The 15393-nt window shown below is 40.9% G+C and overlaps 1 protein-coding gene and 1 pseudogene across 2 annotated transcripts; both read left to right on the top strand.

Moving 5' to 3' along the window:
* Nucleotides 1-587: 587 nt before the first annotated feature.
* On the top strand, nucleotides 588-4989 carry LOC123043159 (putative receptor-like protein kinase At4g00960; annotated as a pseudogene).
* A 43-nt stretch (nucleotides 4990-5032) lies between these two features.
* On the top strand, nucleotides 5033-8001 carry LOC123043160 (cysteine-rich receptor-like protein kinase 40). 2 transcript variants are annotated; one of them, XM_044465517.1, is made up of 7 exons: nucleotides 5033-5430; nucleotides 5875-6035; nucleotides 6114-6375; nucleotides 6665-6884; nucleotides 6987-7134; nucleotides 7244-7440; nucleotides 7750-8001. In XM_044465517.1, coding segments are annotated over exons 1-7 (1149 nt in total). In that variant the 5' UTR covers nucleotides 5033-5270; the 3' UTR covers nucleotides 7751-8001. The 2 variants fall into 2 exon arrangements, with proteins under 2 accessions (XP_044321452.1, XP_044321454.1); XM_044465519.1 differs by having other exon boundaries at nucleotides 5363-5430; nucleotides 5846-6035.
* Nucleotides 8002-15393: the final 7392 nt, after the last annotated feature.

Here is a 15393-nt window from a genome sequence, read left to right as displayed (position 1 = left end):
GGCAAAACTTAGGTAATGGTATAAATGTTAAAGAAATATATATTTTTAAAGTTCCCGTCAATTTGACAGTCAAACTTGAAAGAATGAATTGTCAAATACTGGAATTTTAAAATTTGAGATTTTGAGTTTTGTTCCGAATCTTGAACAAAAAGAAATACAATTTTCCCCTTGTTCTTTTTTATATTCGCATAAAATAAAGTACTTGGGCTCCTTCCCCTACCGTACCGTGCTTAAGAAACTTTGGGGAATGGACGGTGACCGTGTCGGTCTCGGTCACCAGCACCCGCGTGGGAGCTCGCTGGTAGTTTCCGGGAAGCCGCCGTCATCCCGCAACCCGCGACCAAAAAGTGGGTTCGTCCGCTTGACAGGCAGCGATGCACTGATGCTACTTCTCCTCACTCTCATGCATCCGTGACTTGTGGCGGCGGCTGGCGGCGAACAAGGGCGACCGAGGTTAGCCTCCGATCCAACTCTCTCACTCCTCGGCCTGCCACCTCTCTCTTCTCGCACTCTTTGTGTCACGATGGTGGGTTGTGCTGTGTTTAGGGGCGCCACGGTCCGGCGAATCTGGGGCACGGGGGTCGGGTGGATTTCGTAGGGGAGGTCGGGCGGATTGCGGGGCGCGGCGGTGGCGAGGATCTGAGGGGAGGCAGCCGCATGAGCAGGCAGAAAGCGCGGATTGTTGGCGCCGCCTCCTCGCAACGCCGTTCTTCTTCCTCTCATCTCTTATGAACACACACCATGGATAAACTCTACACACACAACTAAGAAGAAGACCGGCTGTTACTTTGCACGAGAGGCCCTTCTCCTCCGTGGAACAAGAGACTACATTGTGTTTTTCCTAGCCCTCTCGGCTGCCAACTCCTATTAATCCAACTAACTTGCATGCATCCATGCACGCACGATCCGGCCAACACACCGGCCACTACTCCATCGTGATGGTTATCCACTAATGACCGGATCCACTCACAACTCCATGCACAAAGCTAGCCAACAACCTGGACACATCAAGCCAGCCAACCAACTGAATATGGCCCGGCTAACTGACCGTGATCCACGCTCCTGTATGCATGCGGCTAACAATCTATGCATGTCAAGATTACTACTAACATTTTCCCTTCTAATCTTGACTTGCCTTCGCCGGAGTTGTCGTAGCTCCCGTCGTCGTCGTCGCCACGACTGTGACCCAGCCCGCGGACCCAACCTGGCGCAACGACGCCGGTCGCACCACCACGGACCTGACTTGGCGCACTGACGCCGGTCCCACCATGCTCCGTCACGTCTCCGGCGACATACATGGTCGTCTGAAATTTGCTTGCTTCTAGTCAAATCGATCTCCACCGTCGGATCCTGGATCCAAAGGTCCACCAGCCTTCTTCCTCTGCTTCTTCTTCTTTCTCCAGCAGGAGCCTTCTTCGTCCGTTGCATCTTCTCCCGCAGCATCCTTCTTCTTCTTATTCTTCTTCGGGTCAACCTGCTGCCGCCTCCGCCGCGTCGTCCCGTCTCACCCTCAGGGCTTCGCCTGCGAGTTGACTTTACTGACGCGGCGAAAAATCCAGGCGCCGCAGCAATAGCAAATGCGGAAATTAAACTATGTGGATGTGATGGCGTAGTTGTTCCTGTGGGCGAGTTCCTACAGTCAAATCGCTCTCCACCGTCGAATCTTGATCCAAAGGTCCGGCACCATTCTTCTTCCTCTAGCGCAGGCATGCAGCAGCCTTCTTCTTCTTCCTCGGTTCAATCCTCTACCACGCCTCCGCCTCACCTTCGCGTCCGAATTGACTTAAATAACGCGGTGAAAAATATCAGCGGCCTCAACAATAGCAAACATGGAGCGGACACTATGTGGATGGGAATGGGATTACATAGTTTCAATCTTTCATGTTTCTAGGTGCCGCATTTGGTTTCTCAGGAAGAAGAGGAGGATCATCCTCTAGTCCTGCTGGGTGCGACATAGCCGCAGCATGGATTTCAAACTCAATGTTATCGAAGCTATCACAAACAACTTTGCAGAGGATCAGATAGTTGGCAGCGGTGGATACGGAGTTGTTTGATGGGCAATAAGCCACGGCGCGCTGGCCAAGCCACTACCGGTGCTAGCGACGCGCTCACCCCCTGGTTCTTCGCCAACATTGTTTACAGGGTATATGTCTACTAATTCTTTTATCTACAATCTATGCTTCCCTCAATTATAATCACAATCTGTACCACATGACAACTGATCATCGATTTTATCAGGCGACCCATGAAGGGGAAGAAATTGCGGTGAAGAAGCTTCGTCAACTGCAGGGACTCGATGATAAGCAATTCGACAACGAGTTCTGTAACCTTCGTAACATACGCCACAAAAATGTTGTGCGGCTAATTGGCTACTGCCACCAGTCTCGCAAGAAATACATGGAGCACAAGGGGGAGCTTATCTTCGCTAAAGAGATGGAGCGAGTGCTCTGCTTCGAATATATGCACGGCGGAAGCCTCGATAAACACATTCAAGGTAACCTATACTAGTATTATGGATATAAGCCTCGATAAACACATTCGAATATATGCAGGGGGGATAGGATTTCAACTCTTTTTTACTAGTTGTTTCATCCTTTTTTAAAAAAAAACACCCCCATATCCATCTTGATATGACTCAAATAATCAATGCAAGTTCTCCTTATCTTAAAACACATAGGTTTGACAATTGGCTACAAATATCAGTTTGCCCATCAAGATGAACGAGTCAATACCATATTTTGTATGTATTTTTTGCTACTAATTGCAGATGAATCTTGCGGGCTTGAGTGGCCCACGTGTTTCAAGATTATCAAAGGGACTTGTGAGGGACTAGATCACCTTCACACCTCACAGGGAAAACCTATTTTCCATCTGGACTTGAAGCCTGGTAATATTTTGCTGGATGAAGGTATGACGCCCAAAATTGGAGATCTTGGTTTGTCAAGACTCGTTGCTTCAACAAAAACACGACAAACAGAGATGCGCGACGGAACACTGTAACTTGATGGATCATCATACCAAAAGCACTCTGAACTAAGTTTTTCATGTACTTACCAATTGTGTATATCAATGCAGCGGGTTCATGCCACCAGAGTATGTTGACAGTGGCTTCATATCAAAGAAGTTTGACGTGTTCAGTTTGGGGGTCATAATTATAAAAATGTTGGCCGGGGATAAGAGCTACTTCCGTTGCTCTGAAATGCCCTCCGAACAGTTTATTGAGCTTGTAAGAAAAAACCTCTCTCCCGGCAAAAAGAAACATAATTCTTTCTCTCTTTATACCATTAACACATAACACATATGCGTTTCTTTCACATTTTTGCACTGCAAACTATTTAGTATCTTTATAGGGAATTTAATGCCCCAAATTTGCATGTAGGTAAGGGAAATCTGGAGGAAAAAGTTTCAGGCAAAGCCTGGATAATCCTCACAGTCACAGGAAATAGACATCCTAGGAGTGACTTCATGTGTTGAGATTGCACTAAGGTGTGTGGACAGGGACAGAAACAAAAGGCCATGTATCAATGATATTGTCCATGAACTGGATCAACTAGAAGCTAAGCTTAAAGCAATGTCACTAGCTTCTAATGTGTCAAATGATGCCACAGTCCAGGTACGTTCTTCCACCAATGACCGGAAGGGGTGCCACTCTTCTGTTTCTTCAGTATTCTGAAATCCTCTGTTTCGACAGTTTTGACCTCTGGTTATTTTGCTTTGCAGAGAAGCTGCGACACCAACATTATCTCGGTGCATCCATCCCTGGAGCTGCGGTTCGTCTTCGAACCAAGGAAGGAGACGTCGTGCTGCCTGCAGATAATGAACAAGACGAACAGCATCATCGCGTTCAACATAAAAATTAACCAGAACAAGTACAGTGTGCGGCCAAGCCAAGGGACCATGCCGCCATGCTCCTGCCGTTATGTTATCGTGAAGTTGCAGGCGCAGGAGGCGGTGCCACCCAACATGCGGTGCCATGACATGCTCTTCGTGCAGAACACCGGCATCACCCAAGACTTGGCATCAAGAGACGGTGAGATTGATTATCTGGAATTGTTCGAGAAGGCCATGGCGGATAAGGTGGTTGATGTGGTGAGGCTTCCGATCGTTTATGTTACACCGGAGCAATAGCAATAGTCTCATCCACCAAACATTGTGTTTTATTTAATTGTTTTTTGATTGCGAGATGGTGTTCTCTTTGTATTATATTTAATGGTTTCTTGTTTGATTATGTGGTGCTTGATTAGCTGCTACAAACATTCTCCTCTCTAACTGCTGACTACTTTCTATATGGGAAGTATATGGAAAACAAGCAGGCAATGCAAAGGTCCTTCAATCAGGACTAAAAAGAGCAACATTCAGTTATCTCCATCTGTAGCATGAGTAACATTCAGAGAAGCTCACCCAGTTGCGCAAGCTCGGAGTGTCCGGCGTTAACAGGAAGAACAGCATTTCGCACGAAAAAAAACACACAGGTAGAACAGCAAGGATATGTTCTCTGCATATCTGTGGTCATGTCCATCTGGAATCCTTGTCTGTCCAGCTTGATCATTTTATAGGTGGGCAACTCCAGCTCATTATCTGTCAAGTTTGGTTCAGAGACGATGAAAAGTCTTGAGCTGCTCAAGCTACTGGTATATACTGTACGTATTTAATAGGAAAGCTAGCCAATATGTCCAGCCTTCTCTCACATTGTAGTTTGTGTGTAAAACTGCTCAACTGTCCTTTTTCTCACATTGCTGCCAAAAGTGCAAGGCAAAAATGGAGACAACACTAAGAGGCTTCTCTGACGAGCACAATGATTTGAGTGGACAAGAGTGAGATTGTTGAAAAACAGTGCATCTTATCCCAAGCCAAGCAAGCTGGGTCAGGCATGACTGGAAATCTTGTATGTTCTCCCTTGTTGGGAATCCTTTTAGTACGTCCGCATAAAGTTTTGTGTGAAGAAGTGCCGATTTGTTTTTTTGCAGAACTGATCATTGCTTGGATGGTTAGAAGGGCGGTTGTATCTTGGGTCTACCTGGGATGGATCAAATATTCGACTTGTTGCTCTATGTCTTACTAATGCGGATTATTCTCCATATAGCATCTTACACGGTGTCAGCGTCGATGTCCTTGCTGTAGTGTGGAAATATTTAGGATGATCTAGACATGGATTATTGTTTTCTTACTATTGATTATTCTATATTTAGAGTGACGTGGACGTGAATTATTGTACTACATTTTTTTATTCACCCAGAAAGAGTCGAACACGGTGGGCATGAGTCAAGTCAATGCATACTTTTCTACTCGGTAGGTGGGCATCTCATTGGGTTGGTGGTATATATCCAACTGAGGCTAGCAGGAAGTGGTTCCTTCTCAGAAGCTTCATCCCCATTTCTCTGCTCTCTTCACAACTGCTAGAGGATCCCTCAAGAGTCCGATCTTCACAAGGTATGTTCTTTTAATTTGGAAGCTGATTGTTTTCAGATGCTGTCAGAACAGCCATGTATATGGATAGGAGTGTTTTCTTCCATGTTATTACTAGTTACTACATCTTTTACTGTTGTTTGCTTGCCTTTGCATATCTGCGTGCAATTTTGATGCAGTGGCCAGAAGTCAGAACTCATCTGGGCTTGTATCATGCATCCAGATACATGGCAACACATCTATAAAAGCTTCTATTTCAGAGAAAAACATGTTTATGGCTTAGTCTACAGAAATCCATGTGTGTTTAGTCTTGTGTATTGTTAATCTGCCTTTGCTGTTTCTTGTAAGAAAAGAATCTGTCTTTGTTGTTCTCTGGTATATGGAGAACTTGCAGCAACCCATAATTTATACAGATCTGTTTTTGCTTTGGTAAATTAAGAGTCACATCAACAATTCTTAAATCATCAGAAATGGCTGCTAGCGCTAGCGGAGGTAGAACTGAAGAGAACAAGCCGAGCATTTTAAGCACATTACCGAAGCATCTGCCATTAGACTTTCTGAAGAGTATCACAGATCAGTTCTCAGAGAAGCGTGTAATTGGTAAAGGCGCTTTTGGAACCGTTTATGAGGTATGGTTGTGCTTTAACAATTTCTGTCTTCACAAAAACTGCTGAAAAATGTTGCTGAAAGAGTCTGAGGTTGAACAGGGAACTGTGCCAGATGGGGAAACCATCGCTGTCAAGAAACTTGCCGAAAATTCGCCCCTTCCACGAGATAAAGCATTTAATAATGAGGTTCAAAATATTATGGCTCTTCAACATGAGAATGTTGTAAAGTTGGTTGGTTACTGTCATGAAAGTCAAAAGAAAGTGGTGCAGAACAATGGAAGGTATATTGTTGCTGACATTGTTGAAAGTGTACTCTGCTATGAATATTTACCAAGAGGAAGCCTTAAGAAGAATCTTTTTGGTATGTCATACTACCCTATTCAAATTGCATTAATATTCAAGATTCTAATACCCTATCGTACACTATTAATTGGAGTTTGGCCATCAATCTTTGTCACACCATGTTTAGGTTTAAATGCTATGCAATGACAATATAGGTACAACAGTTGACATGATCAAAAGAAGTTGCAATTGTACATAAAAAATTGTCTTCTGTGATCAATATTTTTTCTATTAGCATGCTAACAAATAAATGATATTCAAGTCATTATCTTGGAGTGCTTCAGTAATCCTGTGTGTCACTTCTTCAGGAGATACCCAAATGGGCTGGGACACACGATTCAACATAATTAAGGGGATCTGCGAGGGTTTACTCTTTGTACACAGCATTCCTATTGTGCATATGGATCTTAAGCCCGAAAATATACTGCTGGATAGTAACATGGTACCGAAAATAGCGGATTTTGGTCTCTCACGACTCTTCGGTCAAGAACAAACACGGATGAACACACAAAACGTAGTGGGGTCATAGTAAGTCGATTATGAGCTATGATAAATTAGCGATCTTTATTATGATTTAAATTGCGTCTTAACCTCTCTGGTAGTACTTATTACAACGTTAATGATATGCAGTGGATACATTGCTCCAGAATATCTATACAGAGGTGAAATCTCCACAAAGTCGGACATATACAGTTTAGGTGTACTAATCCTGGAGACCACCACAAGAGAGGAGAATTGCCGCGGGAACAAACCATCTGCAGAACAATTTATTAAAAAAGTAACTGGAAATTTTCTTAATAATTTGAACATTAAACTTTACAAGCTCATATTACAAATGATCTTTTGTGGCATATCTTGAGGGGTTATAATTCCAATCTTGTCCATAGGTATGTGAAAATTGGACAGACCAGCACATCGTATCGGAGTACCCATCATTAAAAGCAGATTGCCTCCGACAAATAAAAAAATGCATCGAAATTGGACTGCAATGTGTTGAGACAGATCGGCAGAGGAGACCTTCCATAGAAGAAATTATCGACCAACTCAATGGACGACATCCTAATTTAGCTACAAGGTCATACTGGTACGAAAGTGACTATCCACATGCCATCCTAATGGCGGTTTCAGTTTATCAAATTTAGGCATGCAAATGAAGGGATATATGTTTCTCTCATATGTTGCCCAGAAATGAGAGGGTTAAGATATTTGCAACCCTTATCTGCAGAATCACATATCCTTAGTTGGGTACCGCTTATTTTTTGTCAATCATGCTTTGCTGCTCAAGTTTTCCTTTACTGTTTTTCACAATCCTTATCTGCAGAATCACATATCCTTAGTTTATGCTATGTTTTATCTGGTCATAACTTGTAACCTATAGTGTATGAAATTTCAGATCTCCAGTCTCCTGGGAGAATGCATATTCAGTCTTCTTCAGGAGACATGTGCAAGAAGGAAAGGACATGCTCTACTTAGTGACAAACTTGGAATAATTTGCTATGATATGTATCTCCTATTAACTTCCATTTCTTATGATGGTTGCTACTCCTTGTATATTTTCTTGGTAATGGAGTTCTTTATACTCCATATACAATGTGGTTGCCTGTCCAGTTTCAGTGCCAAATAATAATTTTATTTTCCCGCTGCATATTTTAAGATGAGTATATGCGCCAACTTTTTTCAAGAGTCTGTTTGGTTCTAAGCATAATAAATGGTCACATTTAATTTATGAAAATAAAAAAAGGAGGCTATACCCTAGGGCTAGCTCTGCATCAATTAATTGTATGCACGTAGCCATAAGATACTAAGAAACCTCAAAGGCAATAGAGATTACATGATGCTCTCAAGGACCATTAATTATAAATAGTGGTGGAAAATTTCTCTATAGATACATCAGATAAGAGATGGTGACAATACATTGGTGATTTCAATGATGGTGTCACATGCACCCGGTCTCGAGCCCCGGGGTGAAAGCCTAGGTCTGACACGAGTTGGATATACCAGTCAATGATGATATTTATTTACGTCGTTACCTTGCCAAAGACATTGCTTGAATATGATCTGACTGACTCTTCAAGGTGAAACCCTTGATTCGGCCCTTGGTAGTTGTAAAATCTAGTCATCCGTGTGGTGTCATGAAATGATCGTTTTTGAGAAAAAGAGGAGACAGAGGGAAACAACAGAAGTGATTGGCTAGGTGTCGTGGCTGTTGTCGTCGTCCTACGCCCGTCTAGAGCCCTGTCCGGCCCAAACCCTATATGGCGCCTTAGGCGCTGTGTACAGTTCATTTTCCAAACCAGGGCGCACCCCTCTCCACTCTGGGGTGGCCCATTAACCTATTTCCCCCCCTTTTTTTAAACTCCACAAAACAGCGCTGAACGTGATTCAAACTGCGTACCTCTCGTTTGTTTAGTACCAAGTGGGTTTGCTTTTTTGTTCTTCTTGAAACACAACGCTAAATAAATGTAGTGGCTTCTGTTTGGTTTTCTTTTTTATTTTGGGTTTTTGGTTGGCTGCTTTTTCCTCAATTTTTTTCCCATTCGGTTTCTTTTTTGATTTTATTTTCCTTTTCTTAAAATTTGTTAACTTATTTTAAAATAGTAAAATTTTCTTAAAATCGTGAACTCTTTTTAAAATTTGATGAACTTTGTTTCATAACTGATGAACATTTTTCAAAATTGATGAACATTTCTTGAAATTCAAGATTTTTTTTCAAAATGTGATGATATTTTCTTTAAAATCAATGATTTTTTTCAAATTCTGTTTTTTTAAGAATCTATGAATTTTTTGCGAATTCCATGAGATTTAAAATTTTCAAACTATATTCCATACTCATAACCTTTTACTTGCAAATCTATGTACTTTTTCAAATCCAAGTTTTTTCAAAAAATTCATTTTTTTGCAAAAGTGAAAATGGTTGACTTTGGTCAACACCTGACCGGTTAACATTGGCAGATTAACCATCGATCTGAGCGATTGAAGAAACAACGACCCTAGCGACACGAGGGACCATCGACCCTTGTTGGGTCAGGCCCAGGCGTGCAACACGTGAGCACCAGGAAGCTGTTTTGGCGTTTAAGGCACCGCAAAGGGAGAGCTCCTATGTGACGCTCTCTGCGTCAAAGAGCCGTCGTTTCGCATAGGGAGTGGCTCACTTGGGCCAGCCCATATTGCGGTGGCACTTCACGAGGTAGAAAATCGTCAAAAAAATCAAGCGCTAGAAATGGGATTCAAACTCTATCTGACGCAGCGATGCGCCTGATGACCTAGCCACTCCACCAGACAAGGTTCTATGCTTGGAATGCAACGGGGATCTTAAATAAACAAACTACAGCGGCAAGATGTAAATGTTCAGAATTGTGAACACAACTTTGAATTGTGAACAATTTTCATATTCGTGAACAAAATTATAAGCCCGCAAACATTTTTCGAATCTGCGAACAAATTTTGAAACTGCAAACATTTTTCAAATTGTAAACAAATTTTGAAACATGAACAAATTTCAAAATCGTGAACAAAGTTATAAACTGTGACATTTTTCGAATTCTGAAAAAATTTTGAAACCATAATTTTTTTCTAATTGTACACAAATTTTAATACATGAATAAATTTCTACTTCGTGAAAAAATTTAGAAAATTGTGAACATTTTTCGAATCTGCGAACAAATTTTGAAAAAAATGAAGATTTTTGAATTGTGACCAATTTTTGGAACATGAACAAATTTCAAATTCATGAACAAAACTATAAAATTTTGAACATTTTTCGTTAAACCGCGAACATTTTTTGAATTGTGATTTTTTTTGATATATGAAGAAATTTCAAAATTTGTGAAACAATTATAAAATTACAAACATTTTTCAAATTGTGAACAAATATTAAACCCGTAAACTTTTTTGAATTTTGAACAAATTTTGAAACCATGATTAGTTTTCCAATTATGCACATACTTTGAAACCGTGATTTTTTTTGAATAGTGCACAAATTTTGAATTAATAAAAAAACGAAAAAACGAAATAGAAACAAAAGGAAAAAAACAGAATGGAAAATTAGAGAAAAGAAAAAAATAAAATAGAAAAAGCAGTATAAAAACAAAAGAAAAAAATAGAAAGATAAAATGAGAGAAAAGAAAAAAAATAGAAAAATAGAATAAAGCAAAAAGTAGCAAAAACCAACTGGAAACCTCTAGAAGGTTCCCAAAACCGAGGGTGTTGGAATGGTTAAATCCGGCTCGTTGCGTCGCTGCTCGGTCGCTCACCTATGCGAAGCGCCGACAGTTTGGTGCAGCGAGCGACAAATAGCATTTCCTCCGAAAAGGAGCACACCCCCCCCCCCTCCCTGGTGCGGGCTATCATTTTATTTTATTTTGAGAATATGTTGTCCTTGATGTGGGCCGATTGCTCAGCTGGGCCAAAGTTTTCAAACTATGCTACACACAAACAAACTTCTGCAAAATGTATTCTACTGGCCGGTGCTACAGCCCGGGTAGCACAAGGACCAGCTCCACCCAATGTACCTACCGAAGTTTTTTTGAACACAGTACAGATGCAAAACGTTCATATATATATGCGCATACACTCACCCCTATTAACGCACACAAGCACACCTTACCCTATGAGCACATCCGAAAGACTAAGCTGGCATATCATCTTGAAATTTACAAAGTCACCGTAGGCACCTCGTCATCGACGGGAACGTCTCCTCCCACTGAACGCGCATTGCCAGAAATCCTGAAATAAATCCAGGAATAAATGCGAGCACCAGTACTTGAATCCTGATGGGCAGGAGATAGCACAGTCCCTCTAACCATCCAACCACAAGTTGGTTCGCAATGTACCTACCAAAGTTAAAGAGCATTACAACGAGACCTCCTCCCAAACGCCTTAAGCACCATGGGTGGTAACCGACGCTTACACGCACCCCCACATTGGCCGGCCTACACAAGGAGGCAAGCGCTCGATCATAAAGCTCTGGTTTTCCCGGTTCCCTGATCGCGATTGACTAGTCGTTTTTGACCATTCACTTTTTCAAACAAATGCATTTTTTAAACAAATTATGAATTAAAAATATGTTAATGAATTCCAAAGAATTCAGGTTTTAAGAAAAGTTCACGAACTCGAAAGATTTAACGAGTTCAAAAAAGTTTGCTGGATTCACAAAAAGTTTCTAGATCTGGAAAAAGTTCAGGAGCTCAAAAAGGTTCACTGGTTCAAAAAGAATTGCGTGATAAAAACGATCATGGATTTGAAAAAAGTTCATGAGTTCAAAAAGATTTGTGGATTTGAAAAAAAGTTCTTGCATTTGAAAAATATCATAAATGCAAAAATTCTCACGTGTTGCATAGATTTGAAAAAATGGTAACAAATCTGGAAAACAACATTAAGGAATTTGAAAAAAGTTCACGTATCTTAGGGAAAAATTTAAAAATATCCACGAATTTAAAGAAAAAAATTTCACAGAAAAATCGCAGATTTGAGAAAAAAGTTCACAGAAAATATTCAAGGATTTGAATTTTTTTGAATTTGAAAAGTTCATGCATTTTAAAAAAAGCCAAAAAGGGAAGAAAAGAAAAGGATGAAACAAACAAAAACTGTCCAAAAAAGAAGAAAAAAGGGAAAACCGACCAAAAGCTTCTAGAAGCTTCTGGAAATTGACAAAACCAGGTCGTTTCGGTTATGAAAGAAAGGGAAACCGCACGCATGATAAACGTTGAATACAATTTGCCTACACGACAAAACATTACGAACCCGAAAAAAAAAGAGTTAGATGGGCCGACCCAAGGGGGAGAGGGGGTGTGCGCCTGTTTGCACAAACACCAATAAACGGTGCATAATGCGCCGAATTGGATTTGTCCATTACAACTACAACAACGATTGGGTGCACCATATTTATGTTGTTCTTTTTTCCTGATTTGTTTTTCTTTAACTGGTTTTCTTGCGGTTTTATTTGGCTTATTTCCGCTTTTCTACCCAGATTATTCCTTTTTAATTTTGTTTTTTCGACATTCATGAACTTTTCTAAAATTCATGAATATTTTAAATTAGTGCACGCTATTCCAAAATTTTGTACAATTTCTAGTTTTCTTGTCTCTCTTGAATCCAAGCATTTATATATTTTTTCCAAATTCAAGAATTGTATAAACATATATTGTTATAATGTATAATTTATATTTTAAATTTTTCAAAAACTGGGTGAGTGCTGTTTCATTCGTTTTTTTTTCTTCTCATGAAGAGCTTCATCATTGGTCTTGAGTGAGGAGCGATCCCTCACTCAACCTAGACCGAAGATTGAGGTGAACGATGGTTGAGTGAAATAGAAACATCATGTCTTCTTTTGGTAGTGTAGAAGATGCAGATAGGTTGATTTTTCGTGCATGGTAGTGAATCGGGTGAGGCTGCTAGAGACAGTATTTGGTTGAGGATTGATTTGTTTTTTATGGCAACATATATGTTTAGCAGACATGTGACTGCATCCTAGGAAAGGAAGGAGATGTGATTGAATCAACACTTATACAACTGGGTGGAGTTGAGTACAGTAAAAGAAAATAGAGAATCATCGGAAGATCCTTCAATCAGTGGGGTCCTGTGAGACGGAAAGTAATGAACAATGTACAAACTCCCATTTAATAGTAGATACCCTTGTAACTCTTCCACCTATTTCTCTATAAAGCAAAGGCTTGATTATCGTTGGAGAAATACACCCGGTGTATAGAGGGAATAGAGGGGAGGAAGGAGAGTCACGTGCGTGGGTTGTAGCGGACCGGTTTCCCCTGGTTTTCTTGGCATGCTAAGCATGGGATGGAGGTTGACGAGGGTTGAGTGAAATGGAGACGTTATGTATTTTTTGGTAGTGTAGATTAGTAAAAAAAAATCAAGTGGAAGCTAGAAAATAACACAACCATAGTGCAAGGAAAGCTACGATATTTTCCTTGAAGAGGCTTTGGTCCGAGAGCAATAATGTACGTCAAGGAATTTGTGAATATTTTTGAAATTTTAAATTAAGGCTATTGAGGTCCTATCATGGCCCATTTTTTCATATAATTTTGAATTACATATACATTTTTCAAAAAATGAGAAAAAACATGACATGTAGTTGGGGTTTCAAATTTCCCAAGTAAATGTTGAAAATTTTCATGCATTTACTCTGTAAGAGATACAAAGCTACTTGCCTACCTAAATATGATTCTTTTTTTAAATTTTGAATGATGTTGTAATGTACACGTAGTATAAATTGAGTTATATCCATTAAAAGCCTAGAAATCCAACTAATGCCTAAAATATAGCGAGTCAATCCAGAAAAATGCCAAACTTTGATGTTAAAAATGCAACATTGTATGTTCAATGTAGGATAAATTTTAGTGTCCGGTATATATAATTTTGAACACATTTCACATTGTTACTTAATTTGGTGTTTCGAAAATATTAAAAATATACATCGTTTATTTGATTCGTTGGATTTGAACCCTCAGGGTTCGCGCCTTAATTTGGTGTTTCATGCGGGCTTCTTTTATTAAAAGAACCTTTTGATCTTTTGGAAAATTTATCATGAATATTGTTTGATTAATTATTATAGGATTTGAACCCTTAGGCATTTTTTTCCTAGGGATTGCATTGCACTATGTTTAAACGAACGTTCTTTTTTATAACTACACTTTGTTTTTCCTGTGATTTTGAACAGTCTTTAATGCAAATTTCTTTGGCTTTCAAGCCATACAGAATAGTACATAACACTCTAATCCTATATTTTTCCTAGTGCTAGTGGCCAATTTTGCAAACGCATCTGTGGACGGTTAGGACTACGGTTCGACAAACAAATTGGCCAGCACCACCGCTGCTGCGCCCGCGTTGTGCCAGTCGGTGGATCCAGCAACAGGATGCGGCATTGGCGGGCGAGAGGCATGCAGCCCTCTCATAGTTTAACTCCAAACTCAGGTAGAGATTAGCAGAGTAGTTGTTTTTTTTTTGAGAATCAGAGTAGGACAAACTACTCAGAAGGACAAATACATTCGCTAATCATGAGAGAACGAAGACTGTCCGGTACGTCCGCAAGTATCAGGTTATCTCCAGCGCGCCTAGCTTCTGCCGCCAATCCATGTGCCAGAGTATTTCCAGTTCTTCCAGTACTGCTGATGGTGTAAGATTGAAAGGCTGTCAAGATGTTTTTGATATCCACAAGCAGGCCATAGCAGGCCGAGCGTGATTTCTGGTCATCAGACAGTTCTTTGGCAATGGTTTGCCAGTCAGTTTCAAGACTGATCGGACCTCTATGGTAATCAGCCAATGTTTGCAGGCCAACCAAAATTGCCCGGGCTTCTGCCTCTTCCACACTACTGCAAGACGGCAACAACTTATAGACTGAGAGATATACACGGCCTCTGAAGTCCCTTGCTATCGCACCTGCAGAACTGCTTCCCGTCTCTGCGATAAAAGATGCATCTGTGTTAATTTTGATTGTGCCCCGGTCAGGTGGACTCCACTTGTTGTTCAGCGCCACCGTGGTTTGGTCCTGGGGGGCCGTCAGGCCCTGTCCACACTTCCCCTGATAAGATTCAGTAGTCAGCCCGCAGGTTCGAAGCTCCTCCTCGTACTTCATCAAGAACTGCACTGAAACCAATATAGGTTCCTTGCCTGGTCCTCTGATGCAGTCCTCCCTTAAGTACCAGCAACGCCATAACAACAAGAGGATTTTTGCACGCATATCCTCAGATTCAGTGTCAAGCAGTATTTGCAGCCAGTCATCTCCAGTATATCTGAACCTGTCCTCTGCAGGTAAACCCCACTTCTTCCGTAAAGCCAAGCGCAGAGCTCTACTCTTTGTGCACGCTACAACAGCATGATATTCGTCTTCGATTCCGTTACCACAAATATTGCAAGTGGCATCAAGCTCAATGGTTCTCTTCCACTTATTCTTTCTGGTGGCGAGAGTGCTTGTGGCAATCTTCCAGCCAAAGATGCGGACCTTCCCAGGCACTTTGGCTTTCCAGATTAAGTCCCAAATACTACGATCATTCGGATCTCTAGAAGAGCTAGATGGGTTATCTCT

The sequence above is a fragment of the Triticum aestivum genome, chromosome 2B (assembly GCF_018294505.1).
Source record: "Triticum aestivum cultivar Chinese Spring chromosome 2B, IWGSC CS RefSeq v2.1, whole genome shotgun sequence".
NCBI lineage: Eukaryota > Viridiplantae > Streptophyta > Magnoliopsida > Poales > Poaceae > Triticum > Triticum aestivum.
This window is presented reverse-complemented; position numbering and strand designations above follow the sequence as displayed.

Coding starts and splice junctions, on each gene's coding strand:
- LOC123043160 (XM_044465517.1), top strand. CDS start 5,271: ATGCATACTTTTCTACTCGGTAGGTGGGCATCTCATTGGGTTGGTGGT. Junction 5,431..5,874: donor AAGAGTCCGATCTTCACAAG/GTATGTTCTTTT, acceptor TTAAATCATCAG/AAATGGCTGCTAGCGCTAGC. Junction 6,036..6,113: donor CTTTTGGAACCGTTTATGAG/GTATGGTTGTGC, acceptor GAGGTTGAACAG/GGAACTGTGCCAGATGGGGA.